This window comes from Babesia bovis, chromosome 1 (genome assembly GCF_000165395.2).
Source record: "Babesia bovis T2Bo chromosome 1, whole genome shotgun sequence".
NCBI lineage: Eukaryota > Apicomplexa > Aconoidasida > Piroplasmida > Babesiidae > Babesia > Babesia bovis.
The window spans coordinates 636,115-657,418 of record NC_067396.1 but is presented as its reverse complement, the minus strand read 5'-3'; the positions used below and the strand labels follow the sequence as shown (position 1 = coordinate 657,418).

Here is a 21,304-nt window from a genome sequence, read left to right as displayed (position 1 = left end):
GATTTCGAGGACAGTACATCTATCGCCTGCATTGTGCTGATTCTATCGACCTGGGACATAGAACGTCCATTTGATATCAACAGATGGTTGTAGTATCTACAATAATCGACATATGGCACAATCTGGAGAGCATCAGACTGTGCTTTAATGAAGTATGTCTATCCGTTACTCATAGCCATTCTTGCAACATTTTGTAATAGACTGGATATAATACAGCATTAACAACTTTATATAAGCTACGTTACTGTAGAATCCATGATGTATCCAGAATGATTTTAACAAATGTCGTGTGTAACACATTTGAGTGTGCCCAACCGGTAACACAAGAGCTGAATTACGGCACTATGGGCATTATTTTGCACTTTAATTATGCAGAAGGATATAAAGAGTTTCTTCCTTGTACGGAGTACGTCTGCTGATAAGCTTTCGCGCAGCTCGAGTGTGTCTAATGCATCAGCTCCCATTAATACAGATTCTAGTCCTGAATCTGTTCCAGATAACGTGAAGAACAGCAAAGAGGGAGACATAACATCTCTTTCTTCTTTGGGCACGACATCATGTGAATCAACACAGGCAAATGACTCCGTACAGACACAAAGTCAGCCTTCTCAGGAAGGCTCTCAAGGATCCAAGGTAGAATCAGCAGACATACCTGCTGAGAAGCGCGTTGTTGAAGATTCATTTGAAGATGATGAGCCTATAGTCCGGAAGCGCTGCTTAATGTTTGACGGTGGTTTCGTTCCCAGCATACCAAAGGATGACAACGAAAACGATGCTACTACGGTAGCACCAGAACCGGTTGCAAGTATTCAACCAGATATTTGTGAATCTAGTGCATTAGTGAATCGCATGGGCTCAATTGCCAAGCTCTCTCATACCAAGAAAAGCAGAGCCAAGGATATATTATCGGATACCAGTTCAGATTCATGTGTATTTTCATTTTCGAGTGTTTACACTGACAGTAGTTTGGGCACTTCATGTAGTGCACTGAGTCGCCTTGATTCCACCAGTAGCATTAAAGATGGCGACCTGGAAGATGTAGGATCAGGTGGCGTATTACATCGTAGCAGTGGCGACGACTTGGTGGACAGAGCTGATACACATTATCAGGGTCATGATGGTGATGTCGAGGAGTTGAGCTTTGATGAAGAACGTCATAGGGCAGAATCTGAGGCGCCGTCGGCAGTAGATGATGGATCCCAAGTGAAAATCGTAGATTTGAGTCAGGTTACATTGACTGTTGGAAAAGAACCCTTACATCCATATTCACAAAGTGAGGATTGTGCTACTGATCAGGATCGCAAGATGTACCTTAATTGTGCTGCCAGTCAAAAAAGTCGTGGCTTTAAGGCATATGTAGAATGTTATTATAGATACAACCAGACATTTGTATTCCCTCCTTGGGTATGTGTTGAAACAATTAAGGACCGCGATGGTCGGAAACCTACTGATGATAATTACGATCCCAGTACTATTTGGATACCGCCTAAAGGCCACCGTTGGGCCACTGAATACCGCAGTGGTCACTATACTGACTGTATGCAGCAATGGTGGAATATAAAACAAGATCGTTTCGACCAGTTACTATTTTTTAAAATGGGTCGTTTTTACGAGTTATTCTATCATGATGCTTGCATAGTGCAGCAGATTTGTGGTTTGCGATGGATGGGTTCAGAGGCTAAGCCTCATGTAGGTTTTCCGGAGAAGAGTTTGCATATATACGCATCATCTTGCGTTGACCATGGTTACAAGGTGGTAGTGGTCGAGCAGACTGAGACACCTCAACAATTAGAGCAGCGCAACCGTGAGAGTGGCCAACGTCAAAATGCAGTGTCACGTGCTATTTGTGAGATCATAACTCCTGGAACGATTACCCGTCCTGAAATGCTAACCAAACAAAGCAGACCTCTTTTGCTTATAACCGACGTTCACCGTGAAGACATGGGTACGGCAACGGATGCGAAATGCGGAAATGACGAAGGTTTTACTAGCCCATCACACAACGAATCCAAAACAAAGCTTCCGTCATCTTTAGGTCGTAGGACATTTGAATTGCCTCGATGCTTAGAGTCTGGGACTGGTCGCATGTTTTGTGTATGTTCCTTTGATGCTTCTGTGGGTTCGTTATGCTTGGGTACTTTAGATATTTCTCTGGGCATGGGCCAGTTACGTGCGATAATCGCTGCGTTGAGTCCTGCAGAAGTTGTCGTGGACTCTACTTTATCTGATCATTTGGAAGATCTACGTGAGATGGCAACTTACCTTGGATTTGAATTGACTTCTTTTGACTGTTTCGAGGATGTGACTCATGCAACAGTCGGCGATAAGGATGCTACAGTTGCTGAAGTTGATTACACCGATTTCATGAATAAGGTCAACGCAACACTGGGACACCAAACATTTATGTACCAAAGGGTGATACTTCTTGTACAGCGATACTTAAAATCTGTTATGCTGAATAATCTACTTAACTACTGTACAATTAGTATTTTATCGAGTAACTACCGCGATTGCATGACTTTGGATTGTGCAGTTTTAACACAACTTGAACTATTTAAATCCCAGGAAGGCGATGTTTCCTCAAGTTTATTTGGAGTTTTGAACAAGACCTCTTGTGCATTCGGGGAGCGTATGCTACGCCAATGGCTTTTGAAGCCTCTTACGTGTGCTAATCGTATAAATGAACGCAGTGCGGTGGTTGAGTTCTTTCATCAAAACTTTTCCGTATGCAGGGCATACCAGGACCAACTATGCCAACTACCAGATTTAGAACGTTCATTTGGCAAATTGCTCAATGCTGCTGCTGGATGTTATAAGATGGCAGTATACTTTGACGAAGGCATTTTCTTAAAGCAGTATACTATGCACCAGATGATGGAGCAGTTTATGTTACTTCAGCGGTACGTTAAAGCTTTGTTTTCTGACTGTGGCAAGACTGGCCAGGACTTACCTATTTTATTACAGGATATGAACAAGGCAATTCAGGATGTGGCACCTCATTGCGAATACTTCCTATCACTTTTGGATATATCCGGTCCCAAATCATGCCATACCCGTTCTGGAGTATGGCAAGAATCCGATCGCGTTCGCGATTTAATAAATCAGACAGTTTCAGCTCTGCAGAAGGAGCTTGAAGAAATTCGTGATATGTGTCCATCGGCTAAATTTGTGCATACCAAGTTTCGTTATGAAGTTGAAATTCAGGAAAAGGAATATCGTCGCATAGCAACTGCAAAGGCATTTGAGGTGACTTCCACTAGATCGGGCTTTGTACGCATACACAACAGGGTCATTGTAAGTCTTGTTGCTGACCTAAGTGACCACGAATTTGCCTTGAGTCAAAGTGAATTACAGTTTTTCCAACACATGGTTAAGCAACTGCACGATCGGCGTGATGTTTTCAATAAGCTATTGGTCATTGCTGCGGAGTTAGACTGCCTATGCAGTCTTGCAGCAGTTGCTAAAAATTCGGTGTTACCGCTAACCCGTGCCGAAGTGATTGATCGGGGTACAGCAGAACCGTTTGTGCTGATACGTGATGCTGTTCATCCTATTGTATCCCAGATTGACCCGGAGGGTTTTGTACCAAACGATGTACAGCTGGGACATGGTGACTACCAGCCGTTGATACTGCTTACTGGACCTAACATGGGCGGTAAATCTACGTTACTGCGACAAGTAGCATTATGTGTTATAATGGCCCAGATGGGCTCTTTTGTGCCTGGTAAGTCATTTGCATCAGTCTAGAAATGCATTTTAGGATCTGAGTGCAAGATGACAGTGGTAGATCGTGTTTTCACTCGTTTGGGTGCCTACGATAACATTATACAGGGCAAGAGTACGTTCCTAATTGAAATGGAAGAAGCAAGTACCATATTGCACTCGGTGGGTTTTACACGCTTTGAATATATTATGCACAGGCTACACGCGATTCATTAGTGTTGGTTGACGAGCTTGGTAGAGGAACTTCAACTTTTGAGGCTACTGCCATTGCAGCTGCCTGTTTGGAAAAGTTATCAGCTATAGGATGCCGCGGCGTGTTTACAACACATTTTCACGAGGTGTGGTCATACGCCAAGAAGTTGGATAATGTATCTCTTTGCCATATGGCGGCTTCTCTCGATGATAAGGAAAAGAGCATTACGTTCCTGTACAAGCTCTCACTAGGACTCTGTCCCGAATCGCATGGTATTCACGTAGCTCGGCTAGCAGGGATACCTAAACACGTTACTGACATGGCAGAGGTCGTGTCTAGATCATATAGAGCGTCTAAGCGTCCTATAAAGTCGATTCTACAGGCGTTGCTAGAAGCGCACAAGCAAGATGACGAACCACTGTTTAGGAGACTCTACGATGAACTACGCAATTCACTCCATATATAGCACAATGCTATTTATTCCGTCGCGACATGCGTGATTACAACGGGATTTCAGTATTATACCTATTGGAATGGTGTGTACCCTGTAGGCATCCTTCTAGGCCATTGAGCCGTTAAAACAATTATTATTTTATTATGTGCACTACTTTATCTGTACAATATATGCTCTAGACTGTGGAAGTTCAGATTATAGTGACATAATATCGCTTGGGCCATTAGGTATATGGATCGGGTTAGAGTGACGACACACCTTGATTTATATAATGTATATTGCCATTATTTACTAAATCAAGATGGCTGAAGGTTTGCGTCATGTTGTACACCGCAGGGTACACCTGGAACGGTCCCAACCTCGTCATCGTCGAGACCAGGTGGGCCAGTATCTGGAGAAGAAGCGTGATTATAAGAAGCGTGCTGAACGTTACCATCTTGTGGAACGAAAAATTAAGGATTTAGCTGCAAAGTCTAGATTCAGGAATGAAGATGAATTTAATTTTAAGATGATTCATGGTAAATTAGGAGATGATGGTATCGTCGTCCTTCCATCATCGTCATCCGTTGCATCACGTAAGTTGCCTCCAAAGAAGCAGTTTCGTCGGTCTTTGGAGCAACTAGATCGCAGTAGATTCGTTCTACAACATCGCACTAATCTTAAAGAAAAGCGTGCTAAAAAGGCCATCACTGAGAATGCGACTATATTGATGGGTGACAACTCCCATATTGAGTTTGCTGACAGTGATGACTCAGTTAGCGAAGTGGAACCCGTACATGAGTCCGACACTGACTCCAACGATGAAATGCCAATATCTGGTGACTCCAGTTCAATGAAAAAACAACCGGCTGATTCCCATGCTGTTATCCAGGGCAATCTACAAGTATTGACAGAGTGCATAGACGCCAAACATGAAGACGATACTCTGCGTCAACGATTAGATGCTGAGCGTAACCTCAGGGTGGCCGTTCACAAGAAACGCCAAATACGCAAAGTGAAGGGAACGGGCGTGCACATGTTCCCCTTTGTGAGACAAAAGTAATTAATAGTGTGTTAAAATATTTGATGTGATGTTGGGGTCGTTGACTAGTGACGTAACAGTTATATTACCTATGGTCACTCTTCATTTGTCTCTTCTTCATTTATTGTGATTCCTGCGCGTGTTATATCGTAATAATACAGCCGGCCCCAGTCATCTTCACTGGATAGTTGTTGCTGTAGCCACATTGCCTCTTTAACTAGGGACTCCAGGGTAACGTACGATTCTTGCCCAAAGTAGTCCAATATAGCGACATCTGCCATTTGCGCTGTATGTTCCAATTGTTGTATATTATTTACAGCTTGCGATACGTCGGGGTCGTTAAAGTCGGAAAATGTAATGAGGCCCATTATTGCTTCCAACTTCTCTAGTAGTGCATTTTCTTCCTTTACGCATGGAGCCAGTTTGTTCCGTGCATATTCAATTGCAAGTGCAACGTTACCCTATTGATTATATACACAGCGTTATATACTTACCGATTTAATGGCGTCAATGACTTCATTGGCTAGCAGGTTAAACATTATACGCACGTTTTTCTGCAGTATACTGGGATCGATTTCATCCATAAGCTTGCGAGCCTCAGTGCTGTTTCCGGAGATTATAGCATCTTTCACACGCCTTCTATGCGATATGGTGTCCGAAAGACTGGGACCTGTATGACATGGGTGACAGTTCTACGATCATAACATTCAGGGCAAGGATGAGAGTCATCTGCACATCTGCCAAAAATCTGATAAACAGATTAAGGTGGGACAGCTAAAGTACCGAATAATGTCATCATTTAGTTATGATCGTTTGGTTACGAAAACAGCATTTCAGATAACGCTCAGATTCAAGAGCAATTATGAACAAATACACCACACAATACAAACTATCTAATCTATGCAGTGGAATCTAGTTGTAATCCTAGATTCTCAATGGACTTATGCACTAACAACATTGTATGTACACAGGTATTAATGTACAATGATATACACCCACCTATGAATCCAGACTCCCTTAGGAAGTTGACATAAGTATCCTTACACATGTTAGTGTTTAAATAGTTTAAGACAACTCTGTGAAGGTTGCGTTGATCAAAATCTATGTTAGTAAGTTCGTCCAAAAGTGTTCTACACATATGACACATATGCAATTTAAAGTGACCCACTCATGGCTATACTTCGGACGCTTCGTTCTGGCGGTAGAAGTTTCATTGGTAGCTTCTTGTATATCATCTTCGCTTGGCGCTGGAAAGCGCCCTGGTGACGGCATCTTTTTTTAGTCACATTAGGTATTACAGTTAAGTTCCATGCGTTAAAATATATTTCTTAATGTTTATTTGATTTATCTGATGTTAATTATATTATTATATGATCCAGTCATTTCCACCCCTCTATAGCCAACTCTACACGACATGGGTGTACACTACGCCTGCATAGTTACAGTCTTTGGTTCGCCCATCTGGTTCAATTATTTACTTTTTATATCGCAATATTGGTTATTACGTTCCTCGGGAATTGTGTATCGGCAGTGTGTTTTGTTACCAGATAAAACCTTCTGGGTGTTTGTAGCTACGTTTTTGCAATTACACAGGCGGGTGTCTTCTATTGGCATGTGCGAGTATTCGCAATAGGCCCACTTTATGGATAGCTGTGTTTTATATTATAATTCATGTGGCATCGTGGTACTTTGACGTTACTTTGTAGCTCCTGCCGTTACGTGATACGTCGTTGGCACGTTCCAATTTTGGGTAGGTTAATTTCTTTGGGCGTAATGCTTTGAAGGTGTCGACTGTAACGCCAACCCAAGGCATAAGCAGGCATTGTCTAACCCTGCTCCACGATCTCGCGGTATTCCCAAGCATCTGAGTCCGTATATATTTGGTAAACAGTACCAACGTCACCCTGCGTGGCGTACTGATGAGACATTTCTGGCAACCTCTGCTGCCAAATACCGCCGTACAGTTCGTCGTAGTTGGTGATTCGATATATAGACATGGTGAAGCAAGGTGCTTCACGTGACCAGGAGGGTAACGAGCAGCATGGAGAAGGCCATAAAGACACTGATGCAGGCAAGTCTGGCAAATCTCTTTCTGTATCGTTAACCCAAGCTCTTTTGACATCGGACAAGGCATTGCTGGAGAGCATGCTGCAGACCACTGATATTCATACCATCGAGGCTACAGTGGCTGATATGCCATCTTCATTAGCATTATCATTGCTGGAATTTATATGCTCTAATGTAATAAGGGTACCAAACCAGCTATATGGTCGGGAGGGTTGGATAAACACTCTTCTACGACACAACTGTGCATTCTTTTCACAGAACACTGCTGGACGCGCTACTCTGTTGAAGTTGAACAAGCACATTAAACAAAGGTTATCTGCTAACCAAGCTTTGCTTCGTTTAAAGGGCAAGGTCGATACTGTAGTCTATTTGTCTTCGATTGAAACGCGTAAGCGTCAACGCGAGACGATTGAGCGCAACAGTGCTTCTGAGCCTCTGGTAACTTACGAGGATTAATATCTTCCCAATTGTCTATGGTCCTAGATGTTTGTATTATACGAATGCATTTAAATCATACTACGGACCACTACAGTGGATCCTGACGTTTAGAATACCGCTGTTAGAAGTGGGCATTAGTTATCATCACCGTTACTGCATTATATTACCAAAGTTAATCCCTTGGAGCAAAATACATCTGTAAGTTACTCCCTATAGAAACTCCAGTGTCTCTATATTTAGCAGCTTGAGTACCAACTTGGTCGCTTGTGAGAACAAACGTACCAAATGCACCAAATCAGCCTCAGCTTTACCTTGGTCAATTACACGGTTGTTATCATAGAAATGGGTGAAAATCCTACCCAACGACCGTACGTATTTGCATAGTCTATGTGGAGTCTTCAAATAGGCCGTGGTGAATATGGCATTCTCCAGGCCTAGAATATGTAGAGCCAACTGTCTTGCACTCCTGTTTAGAAATGGCTTTCCACCCACTAGCCACAAGTCTTCATTTACTACCTTGATTGCGTCTTGTTCTATCTTGCGCAATATCGAACGTGCACGAACGTATGGATACAGTATACTGATCAAGTTGTTGCCACCCTGATTCAAGAGTCGGTCAGTGGAGAAAACATAAGTGTCCGTATGTTTGGTAGACAGGTCCGCGTATAACATGGACCCTACAGCTGCAAAACATTGTTATGCAAGTCCACAATGCACATACCCAGTTTGTGCGCCATGCACATACTCGCTTGACCTAGGAATTCACCCTTCTTTTCCACTTCATCTAAACACCTTTTCAAGGTATACTTCCATATATCATGCACATTAACACCTGTTTTTGTCCTTGATCGCATTTTCTTGCCATCCTCTGACAGCACAGCCCCAAATCCCAGATGTTCAATTTTTTGGTCTTTCAGGAACCCTATATGTCGAGCTATGGCTATGACCTATAATCTATTCAGATGCATATCTCGTTTAACCCACCTTATCAAAATGCGGTTTCTGTGCTAAGTCCGTGATGTATATGATTTCATTTGGCTTGTGTTCTGAAAGTCGGTACTCTAGGGCAGTAATGTCCACAGCCAGGTATGTTGCAGCACCTTCCTTAGTTATCAATACTAAATCTATGGTATATGATTCTGGTCTGTAGAGTACATACCGTGCAACTCCTCGGTGGGTGTATCACCTGATTGCTCATTTAGTGCTTGCCATGGTATAACAATGCTGCCATCCGGACGCGCCAATGCGTGACCTTGTTTCACTAATCGGTCGACAAATGCGAATACGCGCTTGGCGTAACAACTTTCTGGTACGTCACGAATTGCATCAAGTTTAAATTGCTCTAGGATGTCACGGTGGCTTGCTATAGACGTTTTAACGATGCTTTTCCAGCATTCCTGGTACATATGTTTCCCACGTTGGAGTAGTGCAGTTTCTTCTTTAGAGCGTAGTTGGAATTCAGGGTCCGTGTCGCACAATTCTTTAGCGTTCTTATATATTTCGCCCATGGTATTAATGATCAACTCGGCTGATACACCGGGTGTGGGTCTTGAAAAACGTCCTGATGTAGTAATTCCTTTAATACTCCATATCGAATACCCATCTATCAATCTGGTAAATTCCTTAGCACGCTCCTTATCAGTTTGACTTTCAGTGAACGCCTCTATAGACGTTGGATCATACTCCATGAGGTAACGCATTATTTGTCCTGATTGTGATCCGAAGTCACCAACATGGTTACGTCGAATGACTCTTGAACCACAGAATTCGAGTATGTTTGACAGCGCAGCACCAATGGCTGCTGACCTCAGGTGGCCCATATGCAGGTCCTTGCCAACATTAGGACTGAAGTAATCGACTACTACAGTGCCTGATGACATGTAAGGAACTCCTAGCCTAACTGCTTGGTCGCTATCCATCTCACGGAGTACATTGCGTATATACCCATCGTGGAGCACGATGTTAACATAATGGTTACCCGTGACAAAACAATCTTTAACAGCATCAGATTCCTTTTTTAATTCATCCCTTAGACGTATAGCCGCTGTTTCTATGGGTATTTGTGCTAATTTAGACACTGTATGTGCGATTTTGGTATGAATATCACCTTCACAACCATCAGCAATACGAACCAGTGGTCGCAGAGCTCCTGTGATGACTTCATTTGCCTGTGAGTCACACAAACGTTCAACTCCTCGTTTTACCTGTGCGTTATTACGTGTCACTGTCCAAGACTTACTATAGTCTCGATACCAGTGAAGCCACGTTTGAAGTCTCTATGGTAGCGGAATCCATAAGTCAGTTGTAACAACGCTGTTAAGCCCACAGCTAAATGCCATGCAAGCGCCTTTAGGCGACATTCCATGGGCAGTGGTTGTCATAGCACTGATGTGTAACACAGCAGATATAAAGGAAGGTTAATACATTAACATAAGATTTCATTGCAAAGAAACTATAAATTACCACCGTTGTGATTCGCGATATACGAAATGCTTATCAAAGTATCACTTGAAGCTATAGTGTCTACGCTTACACACTATGTGAATCTCAGGTACCGATCAATCTAAATGTTCCATTGTTCCAGTGTGCATGGATTGTACACTCGAAGAGCGCCATCCGAATTCCCAAAACCTTGAGTACCTTTGCTTGCGTGGGTGTCAATGGCTTGCCTTCTTCGCAAACAAGGTAATCACCTAGCAGTTCGATTTTGCCCATTTTTAAAGTAGTTGGCATTCCCAAATGGCGAAACTGTGGCTCCATGTTACCAGGAAACACCTCGAGTGTACTATCGCCCGGCTGCGTGTATTATGAAATCGATACTTTTATATAGGACAGCACTAAGTAGACAGTAACTAGGTCTAGCATAGGGAAGCTGGTAACGTACCTTCAGTAAAATGGTTTCTGTGGCGACATTACCTGCCTTGGCGAAATCATTTACTTTATAGCTCTCAAGCTTATTCCTAACTACATCGGGAGCTTCGTTACTTACGAGTAGTGCGCGTTCTCCACTTATACACTGCGAGCAATTAATAAAGTGTCTTTATAACTACCTCTGCTATTTTATGGAGATTGTCCAACAATTCATTCTCAGGCTTGGCGCCCAGCGCCAGCTGCATTACTTTGTTCTTGCCATAGAACAGACGCCCGGGCTTAAGTATAGTTCTCAATTCTTTTAACGGTGAATTTCGTTGATTGTTCAATGCGATTACGTATACGAAGCGTTCTTCTATACCTTCGGGTGCCTCTATCGATGTGCGGATGGAGTCCACGAGGTTAACTTTGCGTTCTTTAGCATTTTTCTTCACTGCTGTGAGTTTAACTTCTTTGCTACGCTTTGATTTTGGCATTTTGTGTGTGCGATATTGACTTTTATGTTATCGTTGCGATGGTTGATTATAGATTCCTTGGTGGTCGCGCACCTTCCGTGTGGCGTACTAGGTGTGGCGCCACTATCTCTGTTTGTTCTTTCCATGTCATATACAACTTAAAATGGGATAGTGTGTAATAGCGCGATATCACGCGCATATACGTATATAACATTTATGATCTTTTTTTTGGACAATTGAGCAATAGACTAAGTCTGGACATCTAGAGGCACTGATACTCAACACTGGCCTTTACAGTGCAGCATTGGTATTATTTAGTCAACCAAATTGCGTTGTGCAGGTTATATGTCTACACATTATACCTGCATAGCTCAGTCTATAATCTAGGAACACTATGGATGAGTATGTACTGAACAACTTTGATTGGAGTCCTTACAGCAACCAAGCTCGCAGTCGTTTCATAGGCGGCAGCAATGGTGTGCTCCAGTCATCAGGTTTCAACAACCTGGTTACTGCTGCTGTTGTATGTGGTATAGTAGCCTGGGCATTGCGTCTATGGATGGAATTCAGGTCATTACATCACGTTCAGAAGCAGATGAGTACTGTTCCTAAGATATTGCATCTTAAGGGTATGGCTGAATTTGCAGGTGACCTTGTAACACTGACCCATGAGCATTTTAGTGCTGTAGTTAAATTGAGGCACAACTTGTCGCCACTTCCAGTACCGCGTATACACATGCCTGCTACCATTATCGCAAGCTCGATCCATGTAGAACTTGATGGCACATCTGAGGATTCCCCCTTGGACCCTATGAGTGATTCCGAGCCTACAAGCATGTACCCAAGTAACCTGGATAACCTATGTGTCTCCTTTAACATGGATTGCAACAGGACAACGTTCGTTAGTGCTCATTGGGGTGTTCCGGTGTCGGTATTGCAGAAAATATGCGTAGGCACTAGGGAAGCCCAGGTTGAGCGTCCTAATGAAAAATTCAGTTTAAAGCGTTTTTTCCGTAGCTTGTTATATCCTAACTATGATGATGGCTATCAGGGTTTGTTGGATTATGACGAGAGCGTTGTGTTGGATTCGCCTGATGATCGTGACGAGCGTTTTGGCAGGTTCAGTGCATTGGCTCATGCTGATAAGCTGTGCACTTCTGAGGCTGTGTGCTACAGTGCTGGCGAAGGCGTGCGTTGCAAAGTCACGCCGCCCGTGAAGGCTTTTAGTGTAGATGGATTCCATCGTTCAGTTTGGGAGATTCTGTTAGAGCGCCGTTACAATGGCGAGGAGATTATACCCTTGGTGATTGTGTTATACAGTCCTAGGAACCATGACACTCGTGTATTTGTTGAGGGTAATGTGGAGTCATATCAGGGTATAGCTGAGCTAACTATGGTGGGTTTCGTCGGCAGGCTGGGCTTGCGTGAACGATTACCACGATCCTTTGGGAGTGCTGCTGGAGTTTCTGTTGACTTCAGTCGTCAGGTATGCTTTTCCAATGACTTTAGGAACCCTCAAGAGCCTCGTGACATGTTTGGTATGGGTGACGATGCCGATACGGACTGTTTAATTTGTCTATCCAACCGTATGGACACGGTATTACTTCCCTGTGGACATGCATCATTTTGCTACACCTGCTTACAGTCTCTGCGTACTGAAAAATGTCCTGTATGCAGGGGTTCTTTCACATCATACATCAAGTTTCCTTTAGTGCGGAACTCTAGTTGATGTTACTAATCTATTGATATTTATGTTACATTATACTGTGTAGTTCATGACAAATAGCTTTTTATAAGGCAGTTCCATTCAGAACGCAGCACTACATCATTTAGGCGTGAGCTTGTGCGTTGGCGTTTTTGGTTATTGGACATTACCATTCCTAAATGGCGGTCAGTATCAAAATCAACGAATGACGCCAGATCATCTTCATCTGAGCTTTCTCCCGATTCAGTATTTCTAGACTCAACATCATTCTTGATCAATGCTACGTGTCCCAATATCGATTCTTCTTGTGGCCACTGTTGTAGTACAGTCACTTGCGATTGTATGGCATCTCTTAGGTAGCTAATTTCATGCAGCAGGAGCTCCAATTCATTTTCAGAGTTTTCGAAAAACCGGTCGTTGTCCCATGTGGCTACATCTATGCTACCCGTAACACATGACATGCTCACTGCAGTGCAGGCGCTAAATAGCGATTCCAGTGTAGTTCCCGCTAGATTGACAAATTGTATTACTTGGTCGTATAGTGACTGTGTATTTGTGTCCATGGGTGGTAATGCTTCGTTGGTATCTAGATTCTGTGGCTCCATATCTATGTACTTGCCATCAGCTTCAATTATCTGGGTGGTACCTTCATCTACTCGATGTATATCCTTTTGTAACACGTCAAGCTTGCACGTGCAGCACCCCAAACTAGCTGCCTCGCTTTGGAATTGGTACACCCTTTGCAAGATCATGTAACCCAGAACATGTACAAAGAGTACGCACGTCTGCAGCAGAAGCACTACTTCATTTAACAATTTTTTACGCATTTCAACTCGTAATCTGGCTATACGTTGCTGTCTTAATCGATGCTCTCGTAGCTTCAGGTCCTTCCACGATTGGAGCTTACCCGGTACGTATGAAGGCACCTTTTGGTCCCGACTAGATATCGACTCCTTGGGACTGTTACACAAAGACTCCTGGTATATATTATCAACTATAGATAAACGCTCAGATTTAACATTGGCTTCTTCTGGGTCCGGCTTGATGGGAACTGTACCCTTCGGTGAGTCTAGGTCATCAAGTTCGAAAGCACTTTCCACGAAATCCACTGCATCGAATGACACCTTCAAGTTGACAAAGCATACGTTAGCTGTTGATATCAAAGAATCTACTTGAGCCGTTGAGATATCAGATCCATGACACAGCAAGCTCATGGTAAGTAGTGTGACTATGGCCCTTGCAGTCTCGGGTTTGTTAGCCTTTACGCGGCTGGTAGTATCCAGTGGGACACTAGCAGCCCACCTGCACAAGGCACTGGCTGCAGACTCTGGCGACAGCCATTTTACCAGGGCCTCTATGGCCAAACGGCTGATCGTATAGTAGCTGCGCCTGGTGAACTTCGACCTGCCTAGGTACAACAAATCAGTATTTACGTGGCATGCTGATTTTTCTTCTGCATTTGGCAGCAAACTTTGATCAATCACATTTGAGCACGGGTAGATATCGCCATAAATATCAGTTTCATATCCACGTGTGATCTTGGATAGCACGCCTAATTCGTAGTTACGTTGTGTTGTTACTGTCTTGTCTAGGTGGCATATATGCATTACCAGTTGGTAGAGCAATCGATCTACTTTGTTGTGTTGGAACAATTGATGTTCATCAATCCAGAACCTCATGTGTGAGCACAGGTCAAAAGCCGCTTCGAAGAACAGTATCATGTGATCTTCCATACCGTTGACATTCCTAGGACAATCTACATTTCCAGACTCCGTCTTGATGGACACGCAGAGTGACCTATCAACTCGTTCAGTATGTGAGTACTCCAGGAACCCAAATATGCGATGATCCACTGCAGACATTGAGGTGGGATCTAGATCTTCTACTGACTCAGACATATCATCATCTCCCAGGTCAATGTACCCACTGTTAATTTCTTGGAACAAGTCACTATCATTTGTATACAGGGCATCCACGGAATAATCAACCCTTGTGCGCATGAAACTTTCGAATTTCGACTCGTCCAAGAGTATAGTGTGCACCCTAAAGAACACTAAACGCATTAAACGCGTTACAAAAGTATCAAAGTCAATCTTGTTACCCAAGTGCGGCCCTATGCGTTGGCTTTCACGCATGGGACCTGCTACTTGTATTCCCAAGTAGTGCACTATAAGGGTCCTGTAGACACTGGAGCATGGACTATGGTATTCCATTGACACCAAAGCATCACTGCGTATCTCTGCGTAGAGAAGCCTGGTCAGTAACGTAAACACACGATCAGGAATTGCCATATTGACGCTAGTATCACGCAAAATCAACCTAATACGCACATGCCCCGGGGCAACACAATCCAGTTGAATTTCATCACCCATGACAGCTGCCAGAGCTACTATCGCACATACAGCAGCGGGCGTTGCGCATTCTACGCTTATGGACATATTACCAGCACATGTTTGATTAGACTCCAAACGATCGCACAGATGCTCCAGTATATGCAACGCCTGTTCAAAGGGTATCTGGAATTCATATCCATTCATAGCAGACGATTGATCCAACACAATGTCAGTTATATACTTGACATTTTCTGCATCAGCACCCACGGAGCTACAAAGGTCACTATGCAGAGCTATTATGCAGTGACACCTAGTAGAGAATGTTGAACCAGGCTCTTGGCACAACGAAGTGTCTACTCCTGTAGCTTCACAACGGCTCGGAGCAATGGACCTCAACAGCTCGCGTCCACGAGCTGTTTGCGATATGGCCGATGCCACTATGGCACGGTTATAGCCATTGTCTGTCACAACATCACCTTGTAATAGTGATAACTCTATATCTAGAATAGCATTTGCCAACTGGTCCAAGCATGGTCGTACATCCAGGTTAGTTGTACCAATAAACCTGGTGTAAAAGCGACCAAATGACGTCATGAGGTACATGTCATAACACGTCAATTCAGGTGTATCACCATTTTCTTCTCGTTTTATTTCAACTCCAGGGTTAAATTCAACCTCGTTACACATGCTAGTGCAATCGTTCAATAACATTGTTGATGCTCCCTCAGGGGAGCCATCAAGGTCCCTACTTGTTAAGAACGGGTGCCCTTTGGACTGAGTCCATAATGCATAGAAACCTATTAAGCGCTTTATCAGGTCTATAGAATCTGGTTTGTGTAGAGCTTCCTCTGCGGTATAACGGCAGCTGTCCTTTTCATTCTGGTCCACTAGGTACGGACATATGTACTCAATACCTCTAGAAAGCAAGTCCAACAACAATGAGCACATTAGCTTACTGCAATCACAATGCCACGCCAATGTCATTGTATCCTTGTGACATCTTATTAATGCATTCCATATATCGTTCATATCCGATTCAATAGTGCCTCCAGAATCTACTCGTTCAACTGAGATTCCAGGATCCAGGTCCACTGCAGCTTTACTAACCTTTGATACAAATTTGACAGCATTGGTGCATATGGACTCCTTGCAACTGTGCCGTAGCATGGGCAGCATTTTAAGCAGCAGTGAGTTACAACTCCTAGCATCCACGCTAGATATGTTATCAAAATCCCCCTTCTGAATCAGTAGACTTTCGAAAAGAGGTAGATAACCACTTGTCCAGTTTTGGGTAGAATTGGGAATAGCTTCGGTATTTTTCAAACCATTTCGCTCGTGATTGAAGTTACCAAGTTCCATCCCATGTATACTGAGTAGTGCCAGCACAATTTGTGTATGCGTGTGGAAATCCAGCATAGTACCAATAGCGGCGTTATGCAGTACGGGTTGATTACCTGGGCATAATTAACAATGGCGTTCCAACATACCCAAATGTGGATATTGCGATAGGTGAACTCCATACCGGGCACAGAACCACCAACGTAATACGAGGTCCAGTAGTCCTTGGGCGTTAATACTTTGGGATAAGTCGCGGAATAGCAAAGTGCCTGAGGATTGTGTTCAATTATCAGTTAGACTTACACTCATAGTTGCTGAACCAGCGGCTCTGTATCCCTATTAATGAGTTGGCCTCCGCCAACACATCGGTGACCGCTGCTACATCACTAGGCCACGGCGCGGTGAGTAGCGCCATCCAGTGTTCGCGGAGGTACTCCAAAGTTTCACTCTTGGTGACTGCATATTGCTGCAGCGGCACCTTGATACCATGTCGAGGCGACGCTGCCTTTATGGATCTATCTACTCCCTGAGTAGTGCTTTTGGTCGGTATGTCTAGGAATACTGATACATTGGATGTATTGGACACCGGAAACCCAGGTTTATTGTGTACAACAGCTCTTCTTTTGGTTTTATGCTTCCATATTTTTCCGTCCACGGACTTAGAATCTTGGGGGTCATCATCAGATTCTGACGATGCTCCGGTATCAATAAGTTCCAGTTGCCATGGAATGTGTCTCCGTATACCGCGTCTAGAGAACGGCCAAACATGTCTATCCATTTACCTCGAACAAGACAGGCAATGTAGTTGTTACTATAACAATATAGGCACTATAATCTGGTACATTATAAAATATGGGCATCTGTTAGCCTATGTCATGTATTCAATTACTGGGAAACATTTCATGGCAACTAGATCTCCCCGTGCTATTTGCACGTCCACGGTACACCCTACCAAAGTGCGCTGAAACTACCCATGTAACACTATGCAGGCACTTTTAAGACCTAATATTTGATATATACTCGGGGAAAATTGGATGTGCGACCATAAAGGCCGCTGTTAGCGGCCAATCGGACAGACACTGTGTGTCGAAAAACCTGGATTTTACATATATTACCTCGTACACATTTGACTTATAAGGCTGTGCCTAGGTCTGTGTATCCATATATTTACACCATGAATATATGTGGATGTATAAATCGCCATATAGAGTCTATTAGGTTCCGATGGCAGCGTCGCAGGTACCTATGGAGAGCTTCGTACTACTATACGGGGATGAGCGTTGCTCTTGTGGCAGGTAAAGGGTTCCTTTGATACTCTTAAATCTATACAGGGTTGGTATTGACGTTTACATTTCACTATCTGATTACCAAATTCTCATTCTTCATAAGTTACTCATGTTCAGCACGTAGCATCCGTATGATCACCTGGTATATTACCATGCAGATGCTTCTTATAGGTAAGTTATAGGATATATTTATCATATCCCTTAGGTGTCGTTCTGATTATGGCTATATTTATGGCTCGTGTTTGTAACATGTTCTCTAATGTGATAATCAGTGACTCAATGACCACTGAGCGGCTTATGACTATGCTAGGATGCAGTATAAAGTGGTTACCTTGGGTGATGGCTGCTCTTATGGCTATAACTATTATATTTCATTCATCTTCTATGATATGGATGTTTGCCAATTCACGTCAATGGTGTGAGAATCGTTTCAATGAAGCTGCTGTGAACGCTGTGCGTAACTGCAGGCTCATTGTACGGGGTAATGTGCCGTGCACATTGACCATGACCAGTGGTTTACACAAGGAAATCCGTGAGTGCAACAGTCCACAATATCTCCTCAGCAAGCGTCTTATGTTACTGGCTCTAGTGGAAAACACTTCACGATTGCCTTGCTCGGTAGCTGATCCAGCTGTATGTAATGCTTTTAATGAGGTATTATCAGGTAGAGGTGGGTTTAACGGGTTGACTTTATACTCCACGCAGACGTTGACTGGTCAAGAGGCGAACTTCGTGGATGCCTTGGTAAAATTCCGGAATCTTTGGATGCATTTATCGATGCTGCAACTTCCAGTGACCTTTACAAGTACCTTATGTTATACAGCATTATATGGGCTGTTGTATTCTTTTTGCTTATATGTTTCTTTTACTTGATGAAGCACACCACTGAGTTTGACGCCATTATTTACCAGGCTAAGGATCCCACTGAAAACATAATCGTCAAGATAATGCAGCCTTTTACTCCGTGGTCATAGCACGTGGATGTGTAATGGCCTTTACACATCCCGCCATGTGGGTGGTAGCACTTATGGGCAACCATATACATTATAATGTGGTAATTATATATAATGGCGGCAGACACGAATTTTAAATCGCATACTGGCTTTTCCGACGCTCCCGTCACAGGTAGGTAGACCTTCCCTTTCATAGGTTGTACCATATCAAACGTAACGCTTGTAATTGAATGTTTCAGTAGCTATCTACACTGTATAACTACCTGGTGACATAGATATTACGTTACTATATGGAATCCTGTGGAACTTGTTAATACTATTTCAGACACTTCTAGTCTAAAGCGAAGCAAGCCTGATGATGAACTCTGTGACGACATAAACAGATTCACCAATTTACCATATTCCCAGCGATACTACACCATCCTTGAGAAGCGCCGTGAGTTACCGGCATGGAGCGCCCGAAAGAACTTTGTGAAGCTTTTACGGCGCAACCAAGTGATTATTCTAGTGGGAGAGACAGGTTCCGGTAAGACTACACAGATACCGCAGTTTGTAGTCAATTCAAAACTCAACCAGGGGCTGCAAGTGGCGGTAACACAGCCCCGAAGGGTAGCTGCAATGTCGGTTGCTGCTAGAGTTGCTGATGAAATGGACGTCGAGCTGGGTGAGACTGTGGGATATTCCATTCGATTTGAAGATAAGACTTCCAAGAACACGGTCATTAAGTTTATGACTGACGGTATGTTACTAAGGGAGGCTATTACCGATCCCATGCTTCGCAACTATGGTGTGATTATTCTGGATGAGGCTCATGAGCGTACGGTTTCTACGGATGTATTATTTGGTCTCATCAAGGAGGTTGCGGGATCTCGTGAAGATTTGAAGATAGTTGTCATGAGTGCCACTTTGGACGGTAAGAAATTCCAGAAGTACTTTGGCGGCGCTGATATGTTATCCATACCTGGTAGAACCTTCCCTGTAGAAATATTTTACACTTCCTGTCCTCAGAAGAACTACGTTGACGCTGTGTTCAACACTGTTATTAGGATCCACAAGGACGAGGATGAGGGTGATATACTTGTTTTCCTCACTGGAGAGGATGAGATCCTGAAGCTTAAGCAGCGGCTGGACTCCAGGAACACTGCCTTGTCTAGGGTATTAACCGTGTTACCATTGTATGGTAGCATGGACCCTCGGGAGCAGGAGCAGGTATTTAAACAGGTAGAGGGCCGCAAGTGCGTGCTGGCCACTAATATTGCAGAAACCAGTTTAACTATCGATGGCATAGTGTATGTAGTCGACACTGGTTTTGCTAAACAAAACGTCTATAACCCAAGGGCCAGGGTGGAGTCACTTCTCGTGGCTCCAATATCGCAGGCCTCAGCTGCTCAGCGAGCTGGGCGTGCTGGTAGGACACGTCCTGGCAAGTGCTTCAGGCTATATACTGAGGAGGCTTACAAGAACGAGCTGATACCTCAGACATTTCCTGAGATATTGAGGTCCAACATCGCAACTGTCGTTCTTAACCTCAAGAAGCTGGGTATTGACGACTTGGTCCACTTTGACTTCATGGACCCTCCAGCTCCCGAGACCATGATGCGCGCTTTGGAGGAGCTGAACTACTTGAAGGCCCTGGATGATGAGGGTGAACTTACTCCTACGGGTGACTTGATGGCTGAATTCCCACTTGAGCCACAACTGGCTAAGATGGTAGTGGTATCACCGAAATACGGCTGCACTCGTGACGTCATAGCGCTTGTAGCTATGCTGTCGGTACCCAATGTATTCATGCGTTCCCAGGGTAAGCGCGATGGACTAAAGACCGCTTATAGCGATCGTGCCTATAGGTTAAGGTCCAAAAGAGGTGACCACCTGACCATGCTAAATGTATTCAATGCGTATGTCGCGCTAGTTCCACAGGGCAGAAGGGTTTGTGAGGACTTTTGCTACGAGGTTCGCGCTAGTACAAAGGGTTTGGACTCTGCGGTACGCGTTTTCGAGCAGCTGGCCAAACTGGCTCAGAAGCATTTGAAAGTGGATTGTACATTGGATCATAAATCGGACCCTGTGGAATCCAATGTTTTGAGGTGTCTATGTGCTGGATTCTTCCAGCAAACAGCGTACTCCAGCAAGGGTACTACGTACTACACAGTGAAGGACAACCAGGCTGTTGCTTTGCACCCTTCTTCCATATTGACCTCTTTAGAGTCCCTGGTTGTATATCACCAGATAGTGCACACTTCCCGGACATTTCTACGTACTGTCAGTAGTGTTGAATTATCGTGGCTTTTGGAGACTACCCCGGAATACTTCGATCCCAATACTATTCCCAACCGTGAGTTGCGCGAACTGATTAAAAGGGCTCTTAGGGACAGGTAATCTAAATTACTATGTGCCATTATATAAGTTGGTATACTCTATACCTAGGTATAAGCAGTTATGTTGGTATTTAGTACATTACGGGAAA

The 21,304-nt window shown here is 43.7% G+C and overlaps 10 protein-coding genes across 10 annotated transcripts; 6 read left to right on the top strand and 4 right to left on the bottom strand.

Moving 5' to 3' along the window:
* The first annotated feature begins 364 nt into the window (after positions 1–364).
* Positions 365–4,391, top strand: BBOV_I004430 (MutS DNA mismatch domain family protein). Its single transcript, XM_001609042.2, has 3 exons — positions 365–3,724; positions 3,761–3,885; positions 3,921–4,391. Exons 1-3 carry the CDS (start codon positions 370–372, stop codon positions 4,380–4,382), a joined length of 3,942 nt encoding a protein of 1,313 aa, XP_001609092.1. The 5' UTR covers positions 365–369; the 3' UTR covers positions 4,383–4,391.
* Positions 4,392–4,649: 258 nt separating this feature from the next.
* Positions 4,650–5,424, top strand: BBOV_I004420 (U3 small nnucleolar RNA-associated protein 11 (Utp11) family protein). The gene has a single exon (XM_001609041.2). The coding sequence runs from the start codon at positions 4,672–4,674 to the stop codon at positions 5,410–5,412; it is 741 nt and encodes a 246-aa protein (XP_001609091.1). The 5' UTR covers positions 4,650–4,671; the 3' UTR covers positions 5,413–5,424.
* Positions 5,425–5,442: 18 nt separating this feature from the next.
* Positions 5,443–6,695, bottom strand: BBOV_I004410 (CTLH/CRA C-terminal to LisH motif domain family protein). Its single transcript, XM_001609040.2, has 4 exons — positions 6,560–6,695; positions 6,391–6,521; positions 5,886–6,061; positions 5,443–5,852 (listed from the first exon to the last, which is right to left on the bottom strand). The coding sequence occupies exons 1-4, from the start codon at positions 6,661–6,663 to the stop codon at positions 5,487–5,489; spliced, it is 777 nt and encodes a 258-aa protein (XP_001609090.1). The 5' UTR covers positions 6,664–6,695; the 3' UTR covers positions 5,443–5,486.
* A 157-nt stretch (positions 6,696–6,852) lies between these two features.
* Positions 6,853–7,964, top strand: BBOV_I004400 (Dip2/Utp12 family protein). The gene is made up of 2 exons (XM_051767673.1): positions 6,853–7,141; positions 7,176–7,964. Exon 2 carries the CDS (start codon positions 7,387–7,389, stop codon positions 7,912–7,914), a length of 528 nt encoding a protein of 175 aa, XP_051623006.1. The 5' UTR covers positions 6,853–7,141; positions 7,176–7,386; the 3' UTR covers positions 7,915–7,964.
* A 112-nt stretch (positions 7,965–8,076) lies between these two features.
* Positions 8,077–10,301, bottom strand: BBOV_I004390 (putative arginyl-tRNA synthetase). The gene is made up of 5 exons (XM_001609038.2): positions 10,136–10,301; positions 9,056–10,100; positions 8,881–9,020; positions 8,618–8,843; positions 8,077–8,579 (listed from the first exon to the last, which is right to left on the bottom strand). The coding sequence occupies exons 1-5, from the start codon at positions 10,259–10,261 to the stop codon at positions 8,107–8,109; spliced, it is 2,010 nt and encodes a 669-aa protein (XP_001609088.1). The 5' UTR covers positions 10,262–10,301; the 3' UTR covers positions 8,077–8,106.
* A 56-nt stretch (positions 10,302–10,357) lies between these two features.
* Positions 10,358–11,313, bottom strand: BBOV_I004380 (Ribosomal_L10_P0 superfamily protein). Its single transcript, XM_001609037.2, has 3 exons — positions 10,947–11,313; positions 10,781–10,912; positions 10,358–10,692 (listed from the first exon to the last, which is right to left on the bottom strand). Exons 1-3 carry the CDS (start codon positions 11,241–11,243, stop codon positions 10,444–10,446), a joined length of 678 nt encoding a protein of 225 aa, XP_001609087.1. The 5' UTR covers positions 11,244–11,313; the 3' UTR covers positions 10,358–10,443.
* An 84-nt stretch (positions 11,314–11,397) lies between these two features.
* BBOV_I004370 (Zinc finger C3HC4 type (RING finger) family protein) lies at positions 11,398–12,953 on the top strand. The gene has a single exon (XM_001609036.2). It carries the CDS (start codon positions 11,617–11,619, stop codon positions 12,949–12,951), a length of 1,335 nt encoding a protein of 444 aa, XP_001609086.1. The 5' UTR covers positions 11,398–11,616; the 3' UTR covers positions 12,952–12,953.
* Positions 12,954–12,992: 39 nt separating this feature from the next.
* BBOV_I004360 (uncharacterized protein) lies at positions 12,993–17,445 on the bottom strand. The gene is made up of 3 exons (XM_001609035.2): positions 16,902–17,445; positions 16,748–16,867; positions 12,993–16,714 (listed from the first exon to the last, which is right to left on the bottom strand). Exons 1-3 carry the CDS (start codon positions 17,374–17,376, stop codon positions 12,996–12,998), a joined length of 4,314 nt encoding a protein of 1,437 aa, XP_001609085.2. The 5' UTR covers positions 17,377–17,445; the 3' UTR covers positions 12,993–12,995.
* Positions 17,446–17,627: 182 nt separating this feature from the next.
* On the top strand, positions 17,628–18,868 carry BBOV_I004350 (putative integral membrane protein). Its single transcript, XM_051767430.1, has 4 exons — positions 17,628–17,893; positions 17,930–18,055; positions 18,090–18,554; positions 18,590–18,868. Exons 1-4 carry the CDS (start codon positions 17,773–17,775, stop codon positions 18,856–18,858), a joined length of 981 nt encoding a protein of 326 aa, XP_051623005.1. The 5' UTR covers positions 17,628–17,772; the 3' UTR covers positions 18,859–18,868.
* A 77-nt stretch (positions 18,869–18,945) lies between these two features.
* Positions 18,946–21,228, top strand: BBOV_I004340 (Helicase associated domain (HA2) family protein). Its single transcript, XM_001609033.2, has 2 exons — positions 18,946–19,009; positions 19,163–21,228. The coding sequence occupies exons 1-2, from the start codon at positions 18,952–18,954 to the stop codon at positions 21,214–21,216; spliced, it is 2,112 nt and encodes a 703-aa protein (XP_001609083.1). The 5' UTR covers positions 18,946–18,951; the 3' UTR covers positions 21,217–21,228.
* The last annotated feature ends 76 nt before the right edge of the window (positions 21,229–21,304 follow it).